The 15,859-nt window shown below is 36.5% G+C and overlaps 1 protein-coding gene across 1 annotated transcript; it reads left to right on the top strand.

Moving 5' to 3' along the window:
* The first annotated feature begins 12,002 nt into the window (after window positions 1-12,002).
* LOC135153428 (uncharacterized) lies at window positions 12,003-12,425 on the top strand. Its single transcript, XM_064095974.1, has one exon. It carries the CDS (start codon window positions 12,003-12,005, stop codon window positions 12,423-12,425), a length of 423 nt encoding a protein of 140 aa, XP_063952044.1.
* Window positions 12,426-15,859: the final 3,434 nt, after the last annotated feature.

Here is a 15,859-nt window from a genome sequence, read left to right as displayed (position 1 = left end):
TTTTCTTGACATACAGAAATATATTTGACTGGCCCCCCGGGAAAATAAGCGTCTCGCTCCGCTGCTGCTGCGCCCTTGTGTTGTGGCTTTTTGTTTGAGCAGGACTTCATTGTTTTACTTTTGTTTTAGATCTAAAGTAACATTAAGTTCTTTCACAGACATCTAATATGCTAAGAAAGGATTAGATCTATCCCTTATTTGTATGGTATGTTTTTGAAATTGTTTTTTTGATAGAATGGTATCATTTAATTTTTAAATCATGTAAATGGCTGGTATTTATTGTATGATGGGGTGACCATAATTTACACACATTTTTAAAATTACCATTCATGAAGCTGACTTCAATCAAAAATTTCTGACAGCTCACACAAAATTCATCAAAATCATACCAAACGGAAGGCAAGATCGATCCCAAAGTCAAATTTTGCTTGATGGAATTATAAAGTAGGTCAAGGATTTCGCTGGTATTGCGATCTCAAAATTCCATGACGATTAACTAGATCTAGTGCGTGTTGGGCTGAAAATGTATCATAAAAAAGTGTAACCTTAATTTAAGCACGATTGCTTTGCAAAGATTTAGAAAAGAAATCAAGCAGACAAAGGTAAGATGGTTGTATCAGATGGAAGTTAAATGCCATAAATTTGGTTGGTGTAACATTTTATGTTTTGGAGACCTCTGCTTGCAAACTGGCAATTTCTTGAAGCTTGTCGATAAGTTCATATTTTCTCGGAGCGGATGCAAAAGGTAACAAATTTGGCAATGTTTTGCCAATATTTTCACAGATTGAGAATCTGCCTTCAAACAAATTACTGTCCTGGGTAATTTTGGGTTGCTTTTTCTGTTTGTGATATCAGTTTTTCAAGATTTTGAATAGATAGTGATATTCGACCATGCACAAAATTAGGTAATGCGTGAATTAAGGTCACACCACCATATAATGTTTTCCAACCCTTTCTCCAGTTTAAGCTGCCAATTATTGTTGGGTCAAACGTTAGGGGAGATTGGGATTAGTTGGAACGTGGGTTAAGTTGGAACGTGGGTTAAATTGAAACATTGTTATTTTCTTTAACGCCTTTAAATAAATTTATGCAATACTGCTCTCAATTTATTGCCATTAACAGCCATCCACCATATTACAGACAACACATGTGCAACAAGCCTGGTGAAGTTAGAAAGTTTTGTTTTGTCTTTTCACCTTCTGAGTATTTTTTTCTCTTTCAGAAATGTTTTATTATCTTAGAGAAGTTTATAGATCAAGTTGGCCAGTTTGGGGGTATAATAGACACTTGTAGAAAGCTACAAAATAAAGTTATTAATATGCAATGATGGTGAAGTCCCTTTTTTGTGCTGTAAGCTTATATTTATAAATGTCAAATGGGTCTCTGGGGTTAGGTGGAACAAAATTGAATGGGCTACCCCAAACATAATTATGAATTGGATATAAAAAAAAATGAATACAGTATTTCACACTCTTCTGAACATGTATTGTCAGCCAATGAGCCATGCTTGTTTTGTTTCTCAGTTACTGTACATGTACTGTAGGTCTGAGTGTGCATTTAAGGCCTAAATATTGTAGGCCCCTAATGCAATATTAACCCTTATAAAACTGGGGGGGGGGGGGTCAATTTGAGCCCCCCTTGTCAAATTTTGTCACTATGCCATCGTGCAAAATTTTTTGCTCATCATTTGAGACCAAATTTGCGATGCCCAGGTGCCCGATTTCGAAATTACGCAACATTTTGTACGTGCATGTCGGACCAAAAATTGCTCAAAAACATGATTCCATGTACAAGGTCAATGCAAATTGTGTTTCAACCAAAAATCATAAATGTATGATTATTATTACTTTTGTTGGTTCGAATTGATTTATTTTATGCAATTTATGATCGCAAAAGGGTCCTCAACAAAGTTCATTGGAAAAAACAATAAAAAACAAAGGTTTGAAAAAACAAAGAAATACATAAGAAAATATATTTTTTGCAATTTTTTCGTAGATATTTGTTATAAACGTAAAAATTGATACTCCCACCAAAAATTAGTATTCTACTAGCTAAATAAATTGAGTTAAAGGCAAAAACATACAAAAAAAATTTAGGGCAGATTTCATATGCTTATTTGCATAATTAATAAGTTAAAAATATAAATAATTAATTTTTGTCATGTAAATTTGATGCAGAAGTACATGAAATTGCTGATACACTTAATTGCATGTAAAATCAAACGCACAAAAATACGATGAATTCTACTACACAGTTGGCTTGCGTGAGTGGCTGTATAATAGAAAACATAAAGATCATCAAATCATAATATACGGCCATGCGTTATATGTTGGGCCCGCAAATAGGTGGTATCGTTACATTTGCGTGACAAGCACAGATATGATTAATGTTATAATACTTGAAATACATGTGCTACATGGGTATATTTGGTATCACATCAAAGGGAATCTTGATACCAATTACTTGAAAGAAAAAGAAATAACTGAGATTACTTCAATTACCAGTAATTAGCGATTATGTAACATCAATTGGCCATTTTTGCATGGTGGTAGACGAGGGGAGCATAAATTTTTATTTCATTAAGAAACTAAATATGTAACATCACAGTACCTAAATATGGAATAGTTTTGGGGCTCACTGGCTTATTCTTCAATCATAAGTGGGTCAAATTTGAACTTTTAAGTTTAAAGGATAACTAATTAAGCTAATTAGTATAATTAATTGATGTAAATCAAGAAATCAACACGATTGAAATTGTGGCTGTCTAATGTATAGAAAATGAGGAGAGATAAAATATAGTTGTAGGTTTACACCCTTAATAAAAATTTAGAAGCTGTAAAAATTTCAAAAGGAAAAGCACAAACTAATTAAAGACTTAAGAGATAAATCAATCTATTGTTAATTATGACCTCATGGTTTCAATTTTTGACAGTGTAGACTGACAGTGATGACTTTGATGTGTCCGAATCTTCAGATTATTCTGGTAACAAAACAAATAGCCAGTACACCTTTTATGCAATTTTGATTGCTGAAAACTTGTTTGAAGCAATAAAGCCCTCATCTGATGCTATTTACTCTTTATTTCTTAATGTTACATCACACTGCATCTATGAATCAGTAGATTACACATATTTGGCTGGCACAAAAGTGTTCAGAGAATATTTTTCCAAATTATCAAAAAAGTACTTGAGAACGAAACTGGTACAAAGATTACACTAAACAGAGGCAATTGTACCCATAAAATGTGTTTTTTGCATTGTCATATCAGGGGGGGGGAGCTTAAGAAAATACCCTTCCTGATAGGACTATCACAACAACTCCATCAACAATATGAAACAGAAAAAAAAGAAATAGAGACAATATTACCTTGAGACTTCTTTATTACGCAAAAGCGCCCCCATGCGCTGACAAGAATCGCACATGTACATGACAGCATTGACATTCAACCCAGTACCAAGAGACCATTTCCTCCAGAATGTCGAGCAAGAGGATATATTTAAAATATAACACTATAAAATAACAAAGTATTTTTGCCGGATGTATGAAGTTATTTATAACATGTTAGTTGTTTTTGTTCACACTAAGTTTAAATAAGCTAAAAGCAGCTAAAGAAATTTTCATTGTGCATTCATATTTTTCCTATATTTATGTTAAACCTGACTCTCAGTTGTCAACCTTTGCTCCACCGGTCTTTGAGCCAAGAGATGACAAATCCCACGATTTGAGTCAAATGAAATCATTTTTTATTCATGATAACCACAGTAAATATATTATAATATACTGGTTAGTGTTTGCAAGTGTATTTAAGCAACTAAAGGCAAGACTACATAATATATTTGGGGTAAATCAAGCATTGTTAGATATTTACCCGAAAAATTGTGATTATTTTGGTAAGATTTATCCCTAACAAGTTATATATCATTGGAAAGGTCTCACTCTAGAGAGTTGAAATATGCATGTTATTTTCCTATAGGGTGTACAGTTTATCTGATTCTAACATTTATTGGGAAGTATATATTTTTTCACAGTTTTCCACATATTTTGACCTTTAACTTTTTATGACATTACCCTATGCCTTTTCTGATTGCATTTTTGAATTCCTCAGACAATTTCCTTTCAGAATGTATATATACTTTTATGGGTATAGGATGTCAAACATAAGAAATAAATGCAATTGTATGAAACGATGCGATTTTGGAAGAAAATTTGAGTTGTAACGGAAATGGGCCCAACTCAAAACGCATGGCCATACACCTTTAATATTTTGAACTTGAAAAAAATAAAACAAATAGGCTGAAACCATACAATATTACAGTTGTAAGAAGTTTTAGTATAATTCTTAATTGACCATGCAGTGTTCCAACTTACCCTATACCATGTTCCAACTTACCCCACATATGGGGTAAGTACAGAATTTTCTTCCTTTGTTTTGTTTTTGTCTCACCTGCATAGCAGAGTGAGACTATTATATAGGTGTCGCTTTTCCGACGGCGGCGTCAACATCAAATCTTAACCGAAGGTCAAGTTTTTGTCTCGCCTGCATAGCAGAGCGAGACTATAAGCGCCGCTTTTCCGACGGCGGCGGCGGCGTCAACATCAAATCTTAACCTAAGGTTAAGTTTTTGAAATGACATCATAACTTAGAAAGTCTATGGACCTAGTTCATGAAACTTTGACATAAGGTTAATCAAGTATTACTGAATATCCTGCCTGAGTTTCAGGTCACATGACCAAGGTCAAAGGTCATTTAGGGTCAATGAACTTAGACCATGTTGGGAAAATTATTTTCAAAATCTTAACCGAAGGTTAAGTTTTTGAAATGACATCATAACTTAGAAAGTATATGGACCTAGTTAATGAAACTTGGGCATAAGGTTAATCAATTATTAGTGAACATCCTGCTCGAGTTTCAGGTCACGTGACCAAGGTCAAAGGTCATTTAGGGTCAATGAACTTTGGTCAAGTTGGGGGTATTTGTGGAATTACTATCATAACTTTGTAAATTTATGGATCTAGTCCATGAAACTTGGACATAAGGTTAATCAAGTATTAGTGAACATCCTGCCTGAGTTTCAGGTCACATGACCAAGGTCAAAGGTCATTTAGGGTCAATGAACTTTGGCCAAGTTGGGGGTATTTGTTGAATTACCATCATAACTTTGAAAATTTATGGATTTAGTTCATGAAACTTGGACATTAGGTTAATCAAGTACCACTGAATATCCTGTGCGAGTTTCAGGTCACATGACCATGGTCAATGGTCATTTAAGGTCAATAAACTTTGGCCGTGTTGGGGGTATATGTTAAATTACCATCCTAGCTCTGAAAGTTTATGGATCTAGTTCATAAAACTTGGACATAAGAGTAATCAAGTATCACTGAACATCCTGTACGAGTTTCAGGTCACATGACCATGGTCAAAGGTCATTAAAGGTCAATGAACTTTGGCCATGTTGGGGTAATTGTTGAAGTGCCATCATAACTTTGAAAGTTTATGGATAGAGTGAATGAAATGTGGACATGGGTGTAGTTGACAGTCTTAAGTCTCCGTTCAAATGTCATTTATGGTCAATGAACGTGGTATTATGTCATATGAATGATGTTTTTGTGAATGATTATTTTATAGTAGTTTTCAAAGTTAGCACTGCTGCTATATTAAATTGCGTAATGCAGGCGAGACTGCCAGAGGCGTTCCACTTGTTGAGATGACAGCATAACTTAGAAAGTATATGGACCTAGTTCATGAAACTTGGAGATAAGGTTAATCAAGTATTACTGAACATCCTGCCTGAGTTTCAGGTCACATGACCAAGGTCAAAGGTCATTTAGGGTCAATGAACTTAGACCATGTTGGGGAATCAACATCAAAATCTTAACCTATGGTTTAGTTTTTGAAATTTCTTCATAACTTTGAAAGTATATGGACCTAGTTGATAAAACTTGGCCATAAGGGTAAACAAGTATTACTGAACATCCTGCCTCAGTTTCGAGTCACATGACCAAGGTCAAAGGTCATTTAAGGTCAATGAACTTTGACCAAGTTGGGGGTATTTGTTGAATTTCCATCATAACTGAAAGTTTTAATATGGATCTGATTCATGAAACTTGGACATAATTGAGTAATCAAGTATCACTGAACATCCTGTGCAAGTTTCAGGCCACATTACCAAGGTCAAAAGTCATTTAGGGTCAATGAACTTTGGCCATGTAGGGGGTATTTTTTTAATTACCATTATAACTTTCAAAGTGTATAGATATAGTTAATAGAATATGGATATAGGGGTAATCAAGTATCACTGACAAGTCTTAGGTCACATGACAGGGCTGCCAACTCTCACGTAATCTGCGTGAGTCTCACACAATTCGTCCGATTCTCACTCTCTCACGCTGAACCCCGAAAATAGAGAGAGAAAAAAGTTTATTAGCCTATATCGGATATTCAATAACATAACCCGGCCAGGCAAAAGTTTCAAAGTTTTTAACCACACAAGCGCAAAGCTAAACCATCAATGCAAATTGGTTTCGGTTTGCCACGCAAAGACAAGATATTGAGTTGCGATTGGCTTGAAGCAGGGTTTTTGTGCGAGTGGTAATGCCATGCCATGGCGATAGCCCGCCGGCCCGGAATGAAAGAAAGAGAGAAAAGGCTGGAGGAAGGAAGAAATAAAAAACAAGAAAGGGTAAAGAAAGGATGGATGGAAGGAAGAAAGAACAAAGAAAGAAACAAAGAATGAAGGATAGGGTAAAAAGAAGGAAGGAAGGAAAGAAAGAAAGAAGAAAAAAAGAAAGAAAGAAAGAAAGATAACTACAGGATGGATGGACTCAAGAATTAAAGAAAGAAAGAAATAAAAAAAGAAGGAAAGAAAAGGAAAGAGAAAAAGAAATATAGAAAAATATAAGGACAGAAAGACCGAAAGAGAAAGAAAAAAAAAAGGAAAATTAAAAAAGAAAGACAGTAACAAAAAAATGAAAGAAGAGAGGGAAGAAACAAAGAAAGATAGAAAGAAAAAAGAGGAAGAAAGCTAAAACTATAATCATAAATAAATTATCATTTTTTGGGGGGCTTAATTAAAATAAAGCTACGAAAGAAACCAAGTGTACCAACACACACACAAATGCATATGTGGGGCTGTCATGTATTCAGAGCGCTGTGCCGGCGGGCTATCGCCGTGGCATGGCATTGCATTGACACTCGCACAAAAACCCCACTTCAAGCCAATCGCAACTCAATATCTTGTCTTTGCGCGGCAAACCAAAACCAATTTGCATTGATGGTTTAGCTTTGCGCTTGTGTGGTTAAAAACTTTGAAACTTTTGTCTGGCCAGGTTATAATGTTATTGAATATCCGATATAGGCTAATAATCTTTTTTCTCTCTATTTTCGGGGTTCAGCATGAGAATTCCTATGATCAGCGTGAGAATCGGGTGAATTGTGTGAGACTCACGCAGATTGCGTGAGAGTTGGCAGCCCTGCTTTTTGCGATCATAAATAGCATAAAATAAATCATTCAAACCAACAAAAGTAAAAATGATAATGTACTTATGATTTTTTGGTTCAAAATAAGAATTGCATTGACTTTACATACAAACACAGGATCATGTGTTTGAGCAATCTTGGGTCGGACATGCACTTACAAAATGTTGTGTTTAAGCCTGAGTCATATCGATTATTTTGAAAACCGGTGTTCAACAGCTTTAATTCGATCGAACATCGATGCATCGAATGTTGAAGGCGGAGAAAATCGAGTCAATTTTATTTTGCTCCGGCCGCGATGCGCTATGCACGCACTGCACTAGCACTGACGACGGAGCAAAGTTCGTTTGTATTTTCCATGACCATAAAAAAACAAAAAAAGGCTGGGGACCAAAGCAGACTTCTTATCAAAATATCTTCAACAATGATATTTTCAGATGACAACACATAAGTTTAAAATGAAACAATATAAAAGACATGAATCACGCAGAGTCGATCCGAACGATTTTCGGTCAACTAGCATTCGCAGGCCAGACTCCCACACACCTAGCCGCCCCGTCCGACACCCCCGTACCGTACACTCTCCCGAAACGACAGGCGTGCTTGCCAGCCAGCAAACAGGTGCACCCAGCGGAGAGCACTATAACTTGCCTGAGATTGTGTAGTTGGATCCAAAATGAGCTCCAAATTGATGAGAATAAATAATATACGTAATTTTCTCTGGATGGTCATTTGAGTTGGTATTTAATGCTGATACAACGATTGTGAGGAAAGATTGTGGAATATGAGTTATGACGATGTTCGAGAATTAATCCTGATATGACAATTCATTTTTTTTATTGTAGACTCAAGAGCATGCGATCGAAATAAATACGAATGTCTCGGATCGAGCTCTGAATTCATATAAATTATTATTGGATGTTAAATAATTACGATTTAATAAGATTTTATGGCCATACTAAAAATATTGACGATGTCAGCAAAGTATGTTATGTTCATATGGAAGTATTAAAACTGTCATTTTTACTTTTATTCCATCAAGACGTCTCCGAGAAAAGAAGCACAATGCGCATGCGCGTTCGATGACGTATGACATATTTTCCATTCGTGAAATCAGAGCCCAAAGTTGGGCACAAACTAGCTTCAAATTGATGGAAAAAAAATATAAAACGCAATTTTCTCTGTTTTGTCATGTAAAATGTTATTATATGGTGATATTACGATCTTGAAAATAGTTTCTGCATGTTGACAATGTTTGAGAATCAATCCTGACGTGATAAATTTTTTGTAGACAAGTGCACTCACTCAAGTCGATCGTCATGTGATGTCCGTCATTGAAAATTGAAACGAAATACAAACGTTTCACATCAAGCTCTAAATGCATATTAATGATTATCATATGCAAATTATTGTTAAATATTACGATTAAATATTATTCTATGGTCAATATATTGTTCATGAATGCAAGGTATATTTTATGTTGATCGCGTAAATTTCTCGGCAATTTTCTGGTTTGATTAAAGCACAGTACTGCGCATGCACGATCGATGGCGATGACTTCCATTCATGAATTCATCGTGCATAAATTATCTCAGCACGAGCAGACGAGTAAGACTCGAACTATGATCGAAATCATCGAAATAAACTTCATATTAATGGTGAATAGGCATCATAATTGCACAATCGGTTTCTTTTTGGGGGAATATAAATCAAGTAAGTAGTAGTCAAGTTGGACATTACTGTTTATTTTGATGATTGTGTCATTTGTGTGAACCAAACGAATCGGCCGGCTGACCCTTTTTTTTTTTTCGATGCACCGATTTTGCAAAATCTGCACCAGCGCTCGACATCGATCGAACACCGATTTTAAAATCGATTCGACTCAGGCTTAGTTGTGTTATTTTGGAACTGTGTACCCGGGCATCACATATTTGGTCTCAAAAGATGCGCAAGACTTGAAATTAAAAAGTCACTGTGTGGCATGTAAAAAATTTCGTACGGTGGCGTAGTGACAAAATTCGATGAGGGGGAGCTCAAATTGACCCCCCCCCCCCAGTTAAATAAGGAAACTTAAAGTGATCATTTTACTTTGTTCTGATATTAAAAATGCTCATTTTGGTTCTTGGAAATGGGCTAAACCTAAGGCTTATTCTGTAAAAATACCAGTCCAAAGTTTCAAAGTATCATATTTACATAAAACTTTAGAGATGTAGTCCGTAGTTTGAAAATGAATGAGGTTGGTTTAAATTACTACGTGTACCATGTAGCGAATCTGTACTACAGCACATAACTCATACACACGTTTCATCTTAGTTTGAGGATTCTTTAAATCAGCTGCTCACAAAGTGAAACGATCCTTTTAAGAAGACTTGAATATGAACTTACCTTTGCATGACAAGTACCTCTGAGGAAAAGCAATATACAACAAACAGAGCTCTACAAACTACAAAGTCAAACATATCTAATTGGTAAAGTAGCAAGGCAAGCATTATAATAATAAAACAAGTGTGACATCAATATCCTTTGGCAATGGAAAAATATTGTTTACAAAAACAATGATAAAAATGACAAACATAGTAAACATTGTCATTGGTCATAATATTCATAACTTGATATAATTTGTATACATGTTTGGGCCAGAAGTTTACATACACGTTTTGAAAAAAAAAAATTTCTCATTTTTTCATCAGTTCTTGTCACTCAACCAGTTTTATTGTCTCGCCTGCATAGCAGAGCGAGACTATAGGCGCCGCTTTTCCGACGGCGACGGCGGCGGCGTCAACATCAAATCTTAACCTAAGGTTAAGTTTTTGAAATGACATCATAACTTAGAAAGTATATGGACCTAGTTCATGAAACTTGAACATAAGGTTAATCAAGTATTAATGAACATCCTGCCCTAGTTTCAGGTCACATGACCAAGGTCAAAGGTCATTTAGGGTCAATGAACTTAGACCATGTTGGGAAAATTATTTTCAAAATCTTAACCGAAGGTTAAGTTTTTGAAATGACATCATAACTTAGAAAGTATATGGACCTAGTTCATGAAACTTGGGCATAAGGTTAATCAAGTATAAGTGAACATCCTGCTCGAGTTTCAGGTCACGTGACCAAGGTCAAAGGTCATTTAGGGTCAATGAACTTTGGTCAAGTTGGGGGTATTTGTTGAATTACTATCATAACTTTGAAAATTTATGGATCTAGTCCATGAAACTTATACATAAGGTTAATCAAGTATTAGTGAACATCCTGCCTGAGTTTCAGGTCACATGACCAAGGTCAAAGGTCATTTAGGGTCAATGAACTTTGGCCAAGTTGGGGATATTTGTTGAATTACCATCATAACTTTAAAAATTTATGGATTTAGTTCATGAAACTTGGACATTAGGTTAATCAAGTACCACTGAATATCCTGTGCGAATTTCAGGTCACATGACCATGGTCAATGGTCATTTAAGGTCAATAAACTTTGGCCGTGTTGGGGGTATATGTTAAATTACCATCCTAACTCTGAAAGTTTATGGATCTAGTTCATAAAACTTGGACATAAGAGTAATCAAGTATCACTGAACATCCTGTACGAGTTTCAGGTCACATGACCATGGTCAAAGGTCATTAAAGGTCAATGAACTTTGGCCGTGTTGGGGGTATTTGTTGAATTACCATCCTAACTCTGAAGTTTATGGATCTAGTTCATAAAACTTGGGATATAAGAGTAATCAAGCATCACTGAACATCCCCTGTGAGTTTCAGGTCACAAAACCAAGTCAAAGGTCAGTTAAGGTCAATAAACTTAGGCCATGTTGGGGTAATTGTTGAAGTGCCATCATAACTTTGAAAGTTTATGGATAGAGTGAATGAAATGTGGACATGGGTGTAGTTGACAGTCTTAAGTCTCCGTTCAAATGTCATTTATGGTCAATGAACGTGGTATTATGTCATTATATGAATGATGTTTGTGTGAATGATTATTTTATAGTAGTTTTCAAAGTTAGCACTGCTGCTATATTAAATTGTGTAATGCAGGCGAGACTGCCAGAGGCGTTCCACTTGTTGGTAATTAGATCAGAAGAATTGTCCAACTACTTTATGCCCATGGTGTATATTTCAAATAAAATACTCAGATATATATATCATGGTTTATAATATCTATATTTCTGAAAAATCAATGGGTCAAAAGTTTACATACAGTTCACTGTTGTAGTTATAAAATGCTTTTAAAAAGAGGTGCCATGGCTTTCAGGTGGACTTGGTTTTATTTTAATGATTTGAGGAATGCGATAATGCTATTATGTCATATTAATAATGACTGCATAATTAGGCAATCCTCTTCCTGGGGCCTTTGAAACATGATTCACATTCCATCCTTGCCATGCAAAGCTAGAATTTGACCTGATGAATAGGTTTTTGTCGTTTGAATAGACTAAGGGTAAAAACTGTTGACCAGATGTTCCTGCAGTGATTCAGTGTTGGTATCTATAAATGCTACCACCAATGCCGTGTTGATCAGCACTGCAACATTAGAACCATGGGGAAGTCAAAGCAATATACCGAAGACCTTAGGCAACGCGTTGTTGATTTACACAAGTACGTTTCCTCTTTAGGAGTCATATCAAAGACTCTAATCAAGCCTTGTGCTTCTGTGCAAACCATAATACGGAAGCATAACACTCTCAGGACAGTGCAGACTCCACCAAGATCAGGGAGAAGGCGAAAACTCACTCGTACAGCAGAACGCAGACTTGTCCGTACAGTTCAGCTTAACCCACGGATGACCAAAAAAGAGATTTGCCAGGATCTGGAGGCTTCAGGAAGCAAAGTATCCCCCTCTACCATCAAGCAGGTCCTCCATGATCATGGACTGAGGTGCTGCAGAGCGAGGAAGAAGCCTCTACTCCAGGACCGACGCCGTAAAGCCAGACTGAAGTATGCTAATGAACAACTGGGCTAAGATGAAAACTTCTGCAAAACGTACTTTGGTCAGATGAAACCAGGATTGAGCTCTTTGGGCACAACGACCAACGGTATGTGTGGCGTAAACAAGGAGAAGCTTTCAATCCAAGAATACAATGCCGACTGTAAAGCATGGCGGTGGCAGCATCATGTTGTGGGGATGCTTTGCACCAAGTGGTACTGGTTCACTCCAGAAGATTGACGGCACCATGAAGAAAGTGGACCACCTGAGAATTCTTCTGCAAAATCTGAAAAGGTCTGCTAAGAACCTCAATCTTAGTCACAATGACAATGACCCAAAACACTCATCAAAAGTTGTATCGGACTGCCTGAAAAAGACCAAAGTGAGGGTGATGGAGTGGCCGTCACAGAGTCCAGACCTGAACCCTATTGAGAACCTATGGACAGAACTAAAAAAGCGTGTTCGGTCAAGGAAACCAAGGAATGTGACTCAATTGTATGCCATCTGCCAAGAGGAGTGGTCGAAAATCCCAGGGGAGGTCTGCAAGAAGCTAGTGTCTAGTTGTCCACGTCGACTGAGAGATGTGAAGACGAATGGAGGCAGTGCTACAAAGTATTAGGGCTGATGTATGTAAACTTTTGACCCTCCAATAAATTGGAAATATATCTATTATGAACCATATATATGTCTCCAATTGTTTTTATTTCAAGTATATACCAGGAATATTTAGAAGAGACCACACTTGCCTGCATCCATGAAATGATTTGTTTGCAGGAATGAGTGAAAGTGTGAAAATTTGAGGATCACTGTTTGTCTACTAGGTGTATGTAAACATTTGGCCCCAACATGTAGTTATGATGTTAAACATGTCAGAAAATAATATGTTTCGTCATTTTTTCCTTTCCTTTTTCTTCTTTTCTTGCTTTTTTTCATATTCTCGAAAATATTAGGGAGTCCATGGCCCCCAGCTCCCCTTCGGTATGCAAGTGCCCAAACGTTGCCACTAGAATTAGGGGTTAGAGTGATTACCACACCTTATGATATTTCCGGTTGGGGGCAAAAGTGGAAAATGGATGGTTGGTTGGTTGGTTTGTTTATTTCTTCTTTCACAACATTTGTACATCACATAAAACATTTTCTTAAGTGCATCAATCAATACAAAATATCTATAGGAGGTCATGTTCAAATTTTGTCTTGAAAGAGGAGGAGACCTTAAGGAAGCTGGGCTTGGCAGAGCAAGGTCCCCAAATGTGAGGGAAATAGAGGAAGAAAAGGAGAAAAATAAAGGAAAGCACAAAGTCTTTTTGGGTCATGGTATTTTAACCCTTCAAAAATTAAAGGAAAGATAAGATGACATCACTTTTAGGTCATCTATCCTTATACAAGAAATACCCTGGTGTCATCGCTGACCTACCTCCTAAAACAAGGGCATCAGCGTGATAGGATGACCAAAAAAAAAACAGTGAAAAGGTAAATATACATGTATGTGTGTTGCTTGCGGTAAACACATTTTCTCAAGATACTGCTGGTGATGGATGATGTGCAAAGAATATCATGCCTATCTACATGTAGGACATGTCTAGAGGTGTCTTTCCAAGGAACGTTCTTTGTATTTCCCAAATTGTTTTGTGAAACAGTGAGCAATATCATGTTCTTACCAAGAACGCTTCTACTGAAGACCCTTTCATGTAAAATGCCCCTGCATTTTTCCAGTATTTGTGTTAAAGGCAAAGGTAATTAGTATGATTTATCTGATTTATTATTAAAGGCTTGTCAGGCCAGGGGAATGTTGTAAATCCTAGACAAAAAAAAATCAGCCTTAATCCCATACTTGACAGCTGAAATATGTATGAATGGAGGAGGTTTAAATATTTGTTTTTTTACTATTAGGTCTTTCCTCCTACACACTTCAGTACAGTCAGTCGGCAGGTCCCAAGAAAGTGGCTTCTTTCATCCAAGTGATATTCATGACTTGAGATGTTTTGCATATTTAATGAGTTTGATGCGGACCAAAACAGCTCTTTTCATTCGGTCATTGCTGCTCTAATTGTGCATCGAATTTCATGATTTTGGTATCAGTGTAAAGAAGAAGTCATTCTTTCAGGTCATGTGTTTGAATTTATTTAAAGATTTTGTAATGTAGGTTAAAATTTTGATCTAAAATATGCTACAAAATAATTATTTTCACCTGAAAAAAGCTGTTATTTTCACACTTTATTTTTGTTTGAGCCCAAATGATTTTTAGATCATGATAAAGCTGAATATGTATGCTTTAAAATGGTATAGGTTTCAAAATAAGAATTGGTTTAATCGGGTCAAGATCACACTTTTCATTGGCCAAGTACATAAAGCAGCTTGAAAACAAGAATGCTGCACTCTGATTGGTCAAAGAGACCACACACTGGCAAATTCCAACGGTTCCAATGCCTGGGTTCATGGGAAGGTCACACTTCCCATGTGGTAATCTCCTCAAATTACCCGCGCCTGTTTATCTGTGAACCTTATCCAGCCAATCAGAACTCTGGATTTCATGCAAGTACAAAATTTCAGAAATCTCGTCTTGTACCTTGGTGGGAAAAGTGTGATCTTGACCCGATTAAAAGGTGCCACATATTAAGAGTGGCATAGTGAGAAAGTACAGAAGTTCAGCTTTATGGTGATGTATATATCATTGAGGCTCAAAATAAAAAGTTTTGCACAATTTGCAAAAGAAAACAGAGGAAGAAAATTCAGTTTTGAGGCACATTTTCAGACCAGATATTACTTATTTATCAAAATATTGTATAAAAAATAAATGACCAATATGAAAGAATAACATTTACTCTATCTGATGGTGCAATAATATTTCATTTAACTTGAGGTTCAAACAGGTAAATTCTTAGAAAAAGAAAATCTCACGAATCACAAGATTTTGCAAGGAGGAGGATTCAGCCACGAGATGATTTGGATGAATCTGGCCTTTTTGCTCATTAGCATAGGGACCTGCGGTCTGACTGAGTAGCATAACTAACGTTAGATCTATGGAGGAGGTGTAGTGAAGCAAGACGTCCAGTGGAGCAACCAAAGACTGATACCCCTTTTATAAACCCAATAAAACATATCCTCCAATTAGCCGCCTAAGAGTAATGCGGATAATTCAATAAAAATTGCGTTCACAAACTCCATAAATTATTTTTACGAGCGCCCGTCCTGAAAAAGGCGGATAATCGTCATGACAACTGGACACGCCCCCTCCAATGCGGTTGTGTTGGAAAAGGGTGACCTTGTGACCGCACCATGGCAATTATCCGCATTATTTGGAAATACGTTCATAAACTCAAAATCTTGTCCCGATGCCGCTATTATGCGGATAATAGCAGCATCAGAATAATGCGGATAACTCTTGTCCTCCTCTGATTTTACGACCAAATTATGCTGCTATTAGCCGCATAATTGTGTTTTATTGGGTTTATGAAAGGGGTATGAAGCTC

Source organism: Lytechinus pictus, chromosome 3, assembly GCF_037042905.1.
Source record: "Lytechinus pictus isolate F3 Inbred chromosome 3, Lp3.0, whole genome shotgun sequence".
In the NCBI taxonomy this organism is placed as follows: Eukaryota; Metazoa; Echinodermata; class Echinoidea; order Temnopleuroida; family Toxopneustidae; genus Lytechinus; species Lytechinus pictus.
This window is presented reverse-complemented; position numbering and strand designations above follow the sequence as displayed.

Excerpts from the sequence above, each read along its gene's own strand:
- LOC135153428 (XM_064095974.1), top strand. The coding sequence starts at position 12,003 with ATGGGGAAGTCAAAGCAATATACCGAAGACCTTAGGCAACGCGTTGTT.